This window comes from Malania oleifera, chromosome 8 (assembly GCF_029873635.1).
Source record: "Malania oleifera isolate guangnan ecotype guangnan chromosome 8, ASM2987363v1, whole genome shotgun sequence".
Classification (NCBI taxonomy): Eukaryota; Viridiplantae; Streptophyta; class Magnoliopsida; order Santalales; family Ximeniaceae; genus Malania; species Malania oleifera.
Window position 1 is genome coordinate 86,960,014 of NC_080424.1, and position 14,530 is coordinate 86,974,543.

The window sequence follows — 14,530 nt, forward strand, 5'->3', positions numbered from 1 at the left end:
TTGTTGAGTCATGTAAACTAATATAATGGACCTATACACCCTATATATACACACGACATGCAAGCAAACTTCAACACCTAGCTAGTAGTGCAAAGGATTGACCTGCAGCAACTGTGTATCTATTTTTTATTTTTCTCACTTGAAACATCAAGGAGCTAGCCTGATATATAGATCGATCGAAGAGTCGAAATGGTTCCAGTGGATAATAATAATGAAACCAAGCCCTACACCAAGGATCAGATAAAGGACACATTCAAGAAATACGACAAGGACCAGAATGGGGTCCTATCCAAGGAGGAGCTGAAGGCAGCCTTCCGACACATGGGTTCTCGTGACCCTAAAATTAGGGTATACCTTAGTGTCTATGCTACAGATGCCAATGGTGATGGTGTGATTAGCAAGAATGAACTTGAAGACCTTGTCAACTATGTTGTTGCTTTAGGATATAAAGTGAAGTAACAAATGGACAACATTCCGAATTAACTATAGCTTTGTTATATGTCTATGTATTGAAGCTTTTGCTTCAATATCAGTTGTAGTATGTCTACGATGGTGGGATAGAAATATGTGATGTGGTTGTAGTATGCCACCTTCCATACATATATATCTTGGTGATGTGGTTCCATAAGTTGAGTTAGCAGGGTTTGGATGTTCATGTAAACACGCATCCTCCTTCTCAACCCACATTATGTAGAAGTACATCTTATATATGTATTTGATGATGAATTATACATATATGTTGTGTTTTTCTTAAATAAACAAAAAGTTTGTATGCGTAATTAATGACCTTAATCACCCTATGTATTATTCGCTTTTAGCAGAATACACATACACAAGATTGCCCATTTCTTATCTTATATCATTTCTCACCTCTTATGCGTAATTAATGACCTTAATCACCCTATGTATTATTCGCTTTTAGCAGAATACACATACACAAGATTGCCCGTTTCTTATCTTATATCATTTCTCACCTCTTACTTTTGGTCTCTAAAGATTCAAACTAGAGACATCTTACTTGAAATTTTAATCTTTAATAAAAGTCTTCTAGAACATCAACAATTAATTGTATATTACAAAAAACAAACTCCCCAGAGAAGGATTGCGCTTTACTAAGTCAAGCAAGCTAGGTTCTAGGACCATTTACTGATTTTTTTATTTTAATTTGTTGACTTTTTGAGTCTGATCCCTATTTTGATGCTGACAAAGCACATGTTTCTTATGTGTGTACTTAGTGATTGAACAGGTTATAATCCAACACACACATAAGGAGACTACCAATGGAAGCCTTGAAGGAAGTAAAAACTATACACTCAGGCGCATTCTAGGTTGTCAGAAGGGCGAAGAAGAAGACATATTTGTTTTAATTTGTAGATGCATTTATTTTTTATATATTGGTTTGTACTAACTACATACATCTTGCATGATATGGTTTAATACTCAAATAGGACCATAGATTGACTGTAGGGAATCAAACCGGATGTTGAATATTTGGGCTAAATTAAAATGCCTTGACCTTACATAGACCCTAGATCCATGCACGTAACTTTGAAATCAGAAAGGACCTAAAACATTAAGTTTGAAAGGGATTCAGGTGACCAAACTAGGCAAGTTTAAAATATCTCGGTCTACTGAACTATTGACTGGTCACAAGTTTGACTTAATTGGTTTGGGTGACCAAATCAAAATGAGTTGAACTTCCTCGGTCAACTGAACTCTGACCGTAACTTTTTCCACCTTCCTCGGGCACCTGAACTGTTGGGCTTTTGTGGAGCCTAATTGCGTTCATTCTAGATGATGACCCGACTTTTATTTAATAAGAGATTTTTATCCTAAGGCTTAGCCATTCGGAACCCTGTGTGCAGTATATAAACTAATTGTTTTTGGGTGATTAGGGCAAGCAGTCACACTTCGCGAGAGAGAGAGAGAGCATTGTACCACCACACTCTCTATATTTTTTCTTCCTGATAATAGTGAAATCCCTGCAACTCCGTAGACGTAGGTAAAACTACCAAACCATGTAAATATTGTCTTGTGCGTGTGATTGATTTTTTTTTTTTTTTGCATGTATTATTTCTCTATTTTCTTTCTCATAGGTTTCGTAAATTCGTTGTTAATTCCCAACACGAACTTCATGTTCAAATTCACTTTGGGCGACCGAATGTTGAAGTTTGGCAGACAAAACTTCTGATCAGGCAACCGAACCTCGAGCAGGTTGGAAAATCGACTAGTTCAGTCACCCGAACCTGTCCTCAGGCACCCAAACATGAAAAATACAATTTTCTTCATGTGTCTATTCGGGCGACCGAACCCAAGGTCTGGGCGACCGAACCTCTCGGGTTGCCAATTTTTAACCAAGGTAATTAAGGTTAAAACTTAATAAAAATATTTCCAAAATTCCCAATAGGTCCCCAATGGTCATATTTTTCAAAAAATTTATAAATACCCCTCCATTTTTCAAAATCAGCAAACTTTGATTAGCTAATTTTTATCTCTAATTTTATCCTAATCAAAGTTCCCCCAAAACATGTTTTTATTGCAAAAATCTTTTATGGGGTAAATCTTATACTCTCCCAACACTCTTTGTTATTTTTGAAAATCATTTGAAAGAGTGTATTTATTTTGATTGGGCTTTTATTTTATCAATGTGCATTTGCTCTCACTTAAACTCACATTTTTAGAAAATCATTTTGAGAGTACATCTTTAAATTTCTCCCGTTTATTTGGTTGATAAATATTGTTTGGAGAAAATGTTTTATAGAGTTTAAATCTTTAAGTGTTTATCATATACATCTTTTAAAAGATTGAAAATATCACTTTGAGAAAAAACATCTTATCTCTACTGAGCATTATTTCATATCTTTAGAGAGTGCATATTTTATGAGTTTAAACGTTGTACATCTTTGTTTGTATTTAGAAACATTTTAATATGTACAAAAATATTTTTTCATGGTTGGGTTCCTCCCATTAATTGAACTGGGGAGTCTCAGTCCCGTAAGTGAGATCGATTCGGTTCAGCCCAAAATTAAACTTGGCGTCGCAGCCTCGTAAGTGAGACCGATTCGGTTCATCCCAAAAATTGAATTGGGGTTTTCCTCGTCCCGTAAGGAGATGATGTAAATGGTTTCTGCTCCGTCCATTTAAGTGAGTAGGGTTAGTGTAATCCTTGGGGGGTATACCCATGGCGAGAATGTAGGCTGATTTGGCCGAACCTTGATAACAAATATCGTGTGTATGTCTCTCTCTCCCTATCTCATTTAAATTATTGCACTTTAAATTCAGTATGTGTATGCCTATTTATTTACTGTCATATTTATTTGCATGCATACATTTAAATTAAATTATATATACTACACACGTCACATTTAAATTAAATGAGATATACTATACACGTATATACTTGCACTCATAGTTTAATTATTGTACGTACACGTTTATATTATGAGTGGGATATGATATGTGGTGAATTGGCGAAAATGCTTAATTTAACCAAAATATTTTAAGAAACCCAATTCATCCCCTTCTCGGGATCACACCAATTCCAACATAATTTATTTTAAAATACACATTAAGGATATTTAATTTAACTGTTAAAAATAATTTTTATTTTTATTTTAAATTTTTTCAAGAACTAAAAAAATAAACTTGTTTTTAATTTTACAACATTGTTGAACGAGTAGAAAATATTACAAGGTCTTGCCACTACTCACTTATAGAAATAGTTATCTTTTTGATTTCTACACTTTCAAATTATTAAAAAAATGGTACATTATTTTAAAATTTTCTAAATCTATGAATGAAAGGTAGAAAACATCTATCTAGAATTGCCATACAATTTCTCACTTTATATAATTTTAAAAAATTAAAAACAATATTTTATTTTTAATTATTTGAAAAACCTAGAAATGTAAAATGAAAATTATTTTCTACAACTGAACAAATCCTTTATTTTATAAATTTTTAATACAAATCTTAAACAATTAAAAAAACTATAGTCATACATTTATAATTCTTTAAAAACTAAGAAATAAAATAAAAACTATTTTCCACAATTAGCCAAGACAGTCACCTACATATATGGTCCAATTTTTAGAATTACAAATATTACACTCAATATTGTAAAACAATAAAATGAAGAAGCTTGTATCAGACTCACCCCCATGTGTAAACTATTTTCCACAGTTTACACACAGCTCCTAGCCCACTTAGCAACCATATTTCATATTTACCTCAAAGAAGTAAGTGCTCTTGATTTATAATTGTATAGTGAAAGCACAATAATTAAAGAGAAATAATATATGTAAGAAAAAAATTTAAATTTAATTTACTAAATTGTTAAAATAATAATTTTTGGGTGATACGTAAAAACTTCATTCGTAAATGAAAATTGATGATGATTCTATTAAATTTTTAAAAGAGTATATATATATATTAGATGTCAAGTGTTCGAATAGGTTTGTTTTGATTAAGTGATTACTTTCGAAAATTTGAATTTGGAACTACAATATCTATGTTTGTTCAAGTTTCAAATTGCTGAAATGTTATCTCAAATACATTCTTAGACCACGATTAATATTATTTAATTTAACCTCTTTAAGTTCAAAAAAGTAATAACTATGATGAGATAGACACATTCTTCTTACACCCATATTTTCAGCTTAATAATGAGATTGTATGATCTTGTGCTTGATTTGAGGAGTCCGGCCTCTTTTATGCATTGTTTGCTTGGTAGTATAATCAAGTGAACATTATTGGAGGAGTGGGAAAGTTGGGCATTTCTCAATATTCATTTCCCACTAGCTACAAGAGGTCCATTTGAAAACTCCATGTACCCCTTAAAAATAAAATCTTTCTAAAGGATAAGTATTCCCTTTTCAATTAAAAATGAAAGGGGAAGAATCTTGTAACTTGAAGAATAAAAAAAGGTACTTTGATTAATAAGAAAAAAAAGGAGAAAGAATCATATACTATTATAATTATTATGTCAGGAAAGAAACCCATAATTTATATAAGATATTATTTAATTTAACTTGTATCTCTCGCGATATTACTATAAAAAAAAGTCTTGCATGACTGAGATAGGTTATGACAGTATACTTGTTTTTGTGAATAGCTTGACTTGACTAGGCTAGCTAGCTCGATACCTCCCATGTTTTTTTAGATGAGTTTATAAGGCTTGCATAGGTATTGGATCAATTATCTAGGTTAATACAAGGGCTCTCCAAGATGAGAAAAGACATAGGATGGTCACCTCCATCTTCAAGAATTCGATCATTGTAAGTGGTTTAATTAGAATGAAAGCGAATCATGACTGTCTGTTCTAGTTAATTTCCTTATTTATCACCAAGTTGTTAATTTTAATTTTGGTCAGAGTGCATTAGAATGTTGAGGTGATTGAAGACAATGCTATGAAAATCCTCAAACATTTCAATTGAAAAAAAAACAAAAAAGGTTCTGAAAGCCTAAAATTGTGCTAGTATAAGGGAAAAATCCTTAAGATTGGCTTTATATGGATGAATACTAACTCAATCTTAAAAGTACTTTAAGACAATAAGTCTTGTCCCATCCATGTATACGAGTCACTCATTCTCCATTCAATTTATTTATTTATGAATGTGGGACAACTATCAAAAGTGAAATGAACAATAATCAATATATATTTTTGACAAAATTATTTATTTGGAGTGGGAAAAGTGAGTTTTACTCTCCTTTAAATTTGCGTGGTGTAGTGAAGTTATACTAAATTGGTTACCACATGCTTTCTGCCCTTCTTTTTCTCTTTTATCTTTTTTTTTTTCTTTTAAATACATGATGGTCTTGCAAGGAGGGAACTAAAGAAGATATATATAGGAACATATTCACCATGCCAAGTCATAAGGTATCAATTGCAAATCCTTCATCCAAAAGACTTCCTTTATGATAACTTAGAATATATGACAAAGTTGAGCAGGGTATGCCAAAGGCCGAGGGGACGGAGAATGACCCTATCCTATATATACTTGCAAGACATATGCATGCAAGCAAATTTCAATACCCAATCAATATGGAAGATTGACTAGCAATAGTACATCTCCCTTTTTCAATTGACAAATTGGGGAGGGAGATAGGAGGGTAAAAAATGTTTGGCACAAAATACCACGTGTGAGACCATGAGCAAATAAGGGTCATATTCAATAAGGATGGGAATATGCATATGTGACTAAATGAGCAGCATTAAGTATATGTGAAAAAAAAAATTTAGTCATAATAAAATGATATTTTAAAAAATGGTTAGCATAATGAGTTGATAAGAGCTCATTAAACGACTCAAAAATTCAAAAATTTCAAAGACCACCCCTACAATTTCAAGAATTTTAAAGATCCCGTTTGAGATTTGTTAAAAAGACACAAATATCCCCTTATAATTTGTAAAAAGATAAAAAAAAAAAAAAATTTAAAAAGGGGTTTGAATCTTTTTGACAAACCCCATGAGAGATATGTGACATTTTTAAAATCCCAGGGGAAGTCTGCGGTGTTTTTTGTAATCTTGAGGGAGGTTTTTGTTTTTTTTACCAAACCTTAGGAGAGGTGAGAGCCTCTTTTGCCTTTTATTTAATTAATGTCATTTTTTAAATTTATATTATCAAAATTAAGTGAAATAGTAATTTTACTGAGGATAAAAGTTTTTTTTTTTTTTCACTAAACTTAATGGTTGATTAACAGTCAATTAATAAAGGGTTCATTTTGTCAATAAAATTAAAACTCAGGAGGTTTTGTGATGATTTTTGAGAAGTGAATGAGTGTAGTTCGATTTGATCCCACAAAATTTGAGTCCCAAACTCCTAAGAATAGGATTAGAAATGACATTAGTATTATTATTTAGAGAAAATTATTGTGTTAGACAGTCTAATCACTTCATATTTTAGATAATTGATCATACTCTAAAATTTTGAATGATTTTACATGATTTTAGGAGGGTCTAAATTAAGTATTTATTTATTTTTTTTAATTTAAAAGCATTTAAAATTTGTTAATGCCATTAGTTATTTAAGGTCTTTGGAAATTATGGGATATGATAGTATTAAAGTAAAAGCAGCCCAATAGGTCCCAAAAATTTAAAACTAATGGGCCAGAGAGCTGCACAGGGCCAGCAAATGGGCTGCTGTCACACACTGGTGCCATTAGGTGCTAACTTTTTCGTCTTGTGAGACCCTAAAGCCCCAAAAAGGCCAAAAAAGAAAGAAAAAAATGAAGCCTTTTTAAAGAAGAGAAAGAGAAATACTAATTCACAGTAATTATTCAGTGCATTTTCTTTTTACAAGTCTTTCTTATAAAGAGTAATAGAAGTCGATAAGGTGGCCCACTTGGGAAGCCTACCTGGGAAGCTATGGATGACTACCCAAAATCTTCTCCTATGCGTACATGGAGGAGATCATAGCTCCATCTCTATATATGACCCTATTCCTCCATGCACCCATTCCAAGTCTCACCACATAGAGATACAGTTCCGTATAGCTAGAGCAGAGAGGCAACTGATCTGTCTTGCTTTGTTTCTTTCTACAACATGCGAAACCTTAACTTTTCGAAGCCCAGGGATGCAAAAGTTCCCCTGACAGAGGAGCAGCTGAGGGCTTTCTTCAAAAAGCACGACACCAATGGCGACGGCCAGCTCGACAGAGGAGAGCTCCGGAAATCCTTTAAGGACCTCGACGCTTTTTTCCCCTCCTGGAGAGCTCACTGGGCGCTCCATCACGCCGATGCGGATGGCAACGGCCGCGTCGACGAAAAGGAGATGGGAGATCTAGTGAAGTATGCTGCGAGCTTTGGGTATACCGTGAAGTAGTAGTAGCAGCTGGCTGCTTGGATGGGTGGCTACAGCTAGCTGCTTGCCTGCTTGCTACACCTTCTCTTAATTAATTAACCTGATTATATATGCAGCACTTGGATATAATAACTCAAGCCTAATCGGCTAGCATGCATGTATGCTTTTATGTATAATAAATATTGTCTTCGAGTTGTCTAATTTTGCATATGTTAGGAAATTTAATATAAAAAAATAATAAAATTTAAACAATAAATGAAAATAAAAATATAAACACGATTCACAAAATAGGCTGAGACGCAAATATCTTACTCTTTTTAAAGAGATTCAAACTCTCTGAGGTTATTTGACTTAGCCCACGAATTGATGCGACAGATTCCTCAAAACTTGTCTCCCCCAAGATACAACATCATTATTTGAATTGTATGACTCTCACTAATTTTGTACAAATAGAAGAGTCCAAAACTCCACTAAAAACACGTTTCCTTACTTGTCAAATTCTCTAAACTCAAAAGAATGATGATATGATGAGAATGATGAGAAGAGATTGGTGTGTAGTGTGTAGTGTCAATGCCTTAAGAGTTTATTTATAGGCACAAAATGATATTTCATTCTCCATGCACTTAATAAATCAGATGTATATATATATATATTTAAATAGATACACACTTAAATTTAAGGTACATTCATATAATTAATCTTATCATATTTAAGGTACATTTATATAATTAATCTTATGAATTTATGAAATACATAAATGAATGACCTAATTAAATGTAGACACATAACCCAATCCGAGGTACATGCTCTTTCCCAAGATAATAAATAAAATAATAATATTAAAATACACTAACAATATAATTAATAAGGGCATCAACATTCGTCACCAAGAAGGGCATCAACATTTAAGAGAAATAAAATTAATATTTAAATCATACCTTAACTATAAAAGACAACTTATGAGATGAAAGGCTAAAATTCATTTTGTCTACATGGGCAGGCTTATCGCATTTCAAATAAATTTTGAAAAGAAACTCCAGGTAAACTTGATAAAGAATCGTTGATGCAACCACCACCATCCACGGCCTCATTGTCCTTCTCTGTCATCCATGACCTCATTGTAGCTAGAGATGGGTATATATCTAACTTCAGTTTAATAGATGATTTAACTTCTGCACTATATGCTTGGATTGATATATCTTGTGAACTGCATGCTGGTAGTGGACATTAGGACTACATGCTTGATTAGAACGCCACCTGCATGGCTGGTGCAGTGATGTGTATTGCCTGCTGGTAGATACTTTTAGGTTGTTGCATATCTTAATCTAAATGACATCTGTATGATGCAAAAATATTGTGAATTGCATGTTTTTGTGACTTACAGGTTTGGGAAATGTTCTATTTATAGACGGCATGCTGCCGAAAATTTGTTGACTTTTTCCCAAAATAATCATAGTCATATACCATATGCTCATATGGTTATAGTGTGCTGAATGTTATAGCATTTTTGAAAGAATGAGTGAACTTCAAATGAACTTTGAATTTCATCTCTAAATTTACTTTTGTATATGCTAAGTGAAAATTCTATCAATCATGGACTCATTTGCATTATTTGATTATTATAATTATTTTAGAGTCCTATGGAAGCCATGTAAACCATAAACACCACATTCTATTTTTTCATAAAAATATATTTTGATATATATTGTTAATAAGATGCATGAATACGTTACATTATTTAATGCTTATTATATGAAGCTCTTGTGCACTCGTAAAATTCATTACTGGTTGGATTATTGTGAATTGTTTATTGCAAACACTTATGCGTGGAGCATATCTCTATGGAAAATGTCATATTTACAAGAGAAATACTGCCAAAATTTTTCAAAAAAACATATACTAATTTTTTTCTACTTTCTTAATTTGTAGGGTTTGCAACCGTCACAACGTCAGCACGATGTCATGCACTACGGATGCAGCTTTTGACTTTTTTATGTTATCTGAACAGATGAAATTTCTGTATTTGAATTTGAATTTGTATAATGTATTTGTATTTAAATTTGAATTTGTATAATATATTTGTATTTAAATTTGAATTTGTACAATATATTTGTATTTGAATTTGAATTTGTATAATATATTTGTATTTTATTTAAATTTGAATTAGAATTTTGAATAATTTATGAATTTTTTAGCAATTATGGTTTAATGTTACATATACGAAAATGTAATTACAGATTTTTACAGGAATTAATAATTGAAAAAAAATAATTTAAAATTATTAGTGAGAATTTTAAAATCGTCACTACTAATTGTCCAATTTAAGTATTAGTGAAAGTTTCAAAACTACCACTAATAATTGCCATTTTTTTTTAAGAGTTTTAGTGAAAATTTTCAAACCGTCACTAATAATATGGTATTAGTGACAGTTTTATAGTATTAGTGATGGTTTGAAAACTATCACTAATAGTTTCCTGTGAGCAATATTCACGATTTTCAAACCGTCACTAATAATAAAGCATTAGTGACAAAATTAAAACCGTTACTAATACTGTGGCTTTAGTGACAATTTTTTATCAAACTGGTGTAGAATTTATAGTGACGGGCTTAGATTTTTTAGTGACGGTTTTAATCCATCACTAATACTCTATTATTAGTTACGGTTTGAAAAATTCATCACTAATAAGTATTAGTAACGGAAGATATAGCGACTAATTCAAATCCATCACTAATAGTATTAGTGACGATTTTATGAGTATTAGTGATGATTTTGAACAATCACTAATAACCTTATTTGTTATAGTGTCAAATTAGGTTCGGTCACTCGGGCCATGGTCAACTGTTGACCCTTTGCACATTCGATCGCCTGAAAGTATTTTTAACTCTCTAGGTTTGGTTGCCTGAAACCCTATTTTTTTCTTTGAACCTATTCAACCATGTGTAAATAAGTTATAGCATTTTTTGAAAAGGTTTTAGGGTCCTAGTGGCCAGTCTATGTTCTCTTGAGAGTCAACCCCAAAAAAATCTGATGTTGGTTGACCAAAGGTGATCCCTAAGGCCAATATATGGTTTTGAGCATAAGTATCTATTATGCATGATATGCAGATTATTACAGACCATATGATTATTACAAACCCAAAGAAAAAATAATGCAATACAATACAGCTTGAAACAAAAAATTAAAAGAACTTCAAGTTCTGCTCCTTTGCAATAACATAGATTGCGCCAAATGATGTGCTCATTTAAGTGCTTCTTGACTTCCATTTCTCATCTGTCATTCGTGCTTAGAAAGGTAAACATGTTCATATACTTAGCACACATATGAGATAATGTAGTTTCTTATAATCAAAACAGAGATCGGACTCAAAAAGTCAACATAATCATAAATATCTTTATACAAAGATCATATATTCTTTTATTACAAAATCATATTAAGATCAACACATTAACTCCATTGAGCTTCAAGTTTTATCTTGTGAAAGTATTTAGAATTTCACATGTACACATTAGCTTATTGATAAGCATCTAACTGCATCCGATTATTTTTATTTATCCATTGTATTTACAGTTCGGATTGTGAACTGGGAATAAGGAAGTTATGCCTCTTGTAAGCAGCAGATTGTAAGGAGGAAGTTACGCCTCTTGTAAGCAGCAGATTTTAATGGGAAACTCCATCCCAAGTTAAGGAGCGGTATATAGTGGAATCCTTGGGTAGTTTACCCATGGCGAGGACGTAGGCCGGGTTTGCCAAACCTTGTAAAATCTGGCGTGTGAATCTCTCTTCCCTTATCTCATTTTTATTTCCGCTTGCGTTTAATTATTTATTTTATATATACCTATTGTTGTATGTCTTAAATATTTTATGCAATTGTGATTGATTGGGAAATACTGATTGGTTGTGGAATACATTACTTGATTCTATTAGGTTGTGTAATACTGAAATTTGTGTATCTTCAAACTTGTGTTTGTATGGTTGTGTCATTTTAAAATTAGAACTTAAAGACTTATAAATTTTACAATACCCAATTCAACCCCCTCTTGGGATTACACCTAATTTCACAGTCAGAGGATAAATGCACTTACACCAAAAGGATGAGCTTAAAAACAATAGTGCATTTCTTAGGACTACAGGATCTTTGATCCTTGGGTTTGGTATCCTCATACATTGTTTATGATTTTACGGGCTTTAATCCCATCACCCTCAATGTATTCTAGACCCTTTCTCTTTCTAAGGCCTTAGTTAATGGATCTACAAGATTTTCAAAAGATTTTATATAATTTATATTAATGATGCCACTACTCACAATATTGTATTTTCTTCTTATGGGTCTAGATTTACCATTATAATAATGATTGTTTACTTTACTAAATGCTTTCTGCTCCGTCCATTTAAGTGAGTAGGGTTAGTGTAATCCTTGTGGAATATGCCCATGGTGGGAACGTATGCTGGTTTGGTCGAATCTCGATAATAAATATCGTGTGTGTGTATTTCTCTCTCCCTATCTCATTTAAATTATTGCATTTTAAATTCAGTATGTGTATGCATATTTATTTATTGTCATATGTATTTGCATGCGCACTTTTAAATTAAATGAAACATACAGCACACATGTATGCTTGCACTCACAGTTTAATTATTGTACATACACGTTTATATTATGAGTGGGATATGATATATGGTGAATTGGCGGAAATGCTTAATTTAACCAAAATGTTTTTAAAACCCCAATTCATCCCTCCTCTCGGGATCACACCAATTCCAACATAATTTATTTTAAAATACACATTACGGATATTTAATTTAACTCTCAAAAATAATTTTTATTTTTATTTTAAATTTTTTTAAGAACTAAAAAAATAAACTTGTTTTTAATTTTACAACATTGTTGAACGAGTAAAAAATATTACAAATATGGTCCAATTTTTAGCCAAGACAGTCACCTACATATATGGTCCAATTTTTAGAATTACAAATATTACACTCAATATTGTAAAACAATAAAATGAAGAAGCTTGTATCAGACTCACCCCATGTGTAAACTATTTTCCACAGTTTACACACAGCTCCTAGCCCACTTTGCAACCATATTTCATATTTACCTCAAAGAAGTAAGTGCTCTTGATTTATAATTGAATAGTGAAAGCACAATAATTAAAGAGAAATAATATGTAAGAAAAAAATCTAAATTTAATTTACTAAATTGTTAAAATAATAATTTTTGGGTGATACGTAAAAACTTCATTTGTAAATGAAAATTGATGATGATTCTATTAAATTTTTAAAAGAGTATATATATATATATATATTAGATGTCAAGTCTTCGAATAGGTTTGTTTTGATTAAGTGATTACTTTCGAAAATTTGAATTTGGAACTATAATATCTATGTGTGTTCAAGTTTCAAATTGCTGGAATGTTATCTCAAATACATTTGTTAGACCATGATTAATATTATTTAATTTAAGCACTTTAAGTTCAAAAAAGTAATAACTATGATGAGATGGACACATTCTTCTTACACCCATATTTTCAGCTTAATAATGAGGTTGTATGATCTTGTGCTTGATTTGAGGAGTCCGGCCTCTTTTATGCATTGTTTGCTTGGAAGTATAATCAAGTGAACATTATTGGAGGAGTGGGAAAGTGGGACATTTCTCAATATTCATTTCCCACTAGCTACAAGAGGTCCATTTGAAAACTTCATGTACCCCTTAAAAATAAAATCTTTCTAAAGAATAAGTATTCCCTTTTCAATCAAAAATGAAAGGGGAAGAATCTTGTAACTTGAAGAATAAAAAAAAAATACTTTGATTAATAAGAAAAAAAGGAGAAAGAATCCTGTACTGTTATTATTATTATTATTATTATTATTATTATTATTATTATTATTATTATGTCGGGAAAGAAACCCATAATTTATATAAGATATTATTTAATTTAACTTGTATCTCTCGCAATATTACTATTAAAAAATGTCTTGCATGACTAAGATAGGTTATGAGAGTATACTTGTTTTTGTGAATAGCTTGACTTGACTAGGCTGGCTAGCTAGATACCTCTTGTTAGATGAGTCTACAAGGCTTGCATAGATATTGGATCAATTATCTAGGTTAATATAAGGGCTCTCCAAGACGAGAAAAGATATATATAGGACGATCACCTCCATCTTCAAGAATTCGATCATTGTAAGTGGTTTAATTAGAATGAAAGCGAACCATGACTATCTATTCAAGTTAATTTCCTTATTTATCACCAAGTTGTTAATTTTAATTTTGGTCGGAGTGCATTAAAATGTTGAGGTGACTGAAGACAATGCAATGAAAAATCCTCAAATATTTCAATGGAAAAAAAAAAAGTTTTGAAAGCCTAAAATAGTGCTAGTATGAGGGAAAAATCCTTAAGATTAGCTTTATATGGGTGAGTACTAACTCAATCTAAAAGTACTTTAAGCCAATAAATTTTGCCCATCCATGTATACGAGTCACTCATTCTCCATTCAATTAATTTATTTTTAAATATGGGACAACTATCAAAAGTGAAATGAACAATAATCAATATATATTTTTGACAAAATTATTTATTTGGAGTGGGAAAAGTGAGTTTTACTCTCCTTTAAATTTGCATGGTGTAGTGAAGTTATACTAAATTGGTTACCACATGCTTTCTGCCCTTCTTTTTCTCTTTTATCTTTTTTTTTTTCTTTTAAATACATGATGGTCTTGCAAGGAG

General features: G+C 31.6%; 1 protein-coding gene across 1 annotated transcript; it reads left to right on the forward strand.

Annotated features, from left to right (window-relative positions):
• Window positions 1-7,352: 7,352 nt before the first annotated feature.
• LOC131161707 (probable calcium-binding protein CML28) lies at window positions 7,353-8,002 on the forward strand. The gene has a single exon (XM_058117660.1). It carries the CDS (start codon window positions 7,544-7,546, stop codon window positions 7,820-7,822), a length of 279 nt encoding a protein of 92 aa, XP_057973643.1. The 5' UTR covers window positions 7,353-7,543; the 3' UTR covers window positions 7,823-8,002.
• Window positions 8,003-14,530: the final 6,528 nt, after the last annotated feature.

Coding starts and splice junctions, on each gene's coding strand:
- LOC131161707 (XM_058117660.1), top strand. CDS start 7,544: ATGCGAAACCTTAACTTTTCGAAGCCCAGGGATGCAAAAGTTCCCCTG.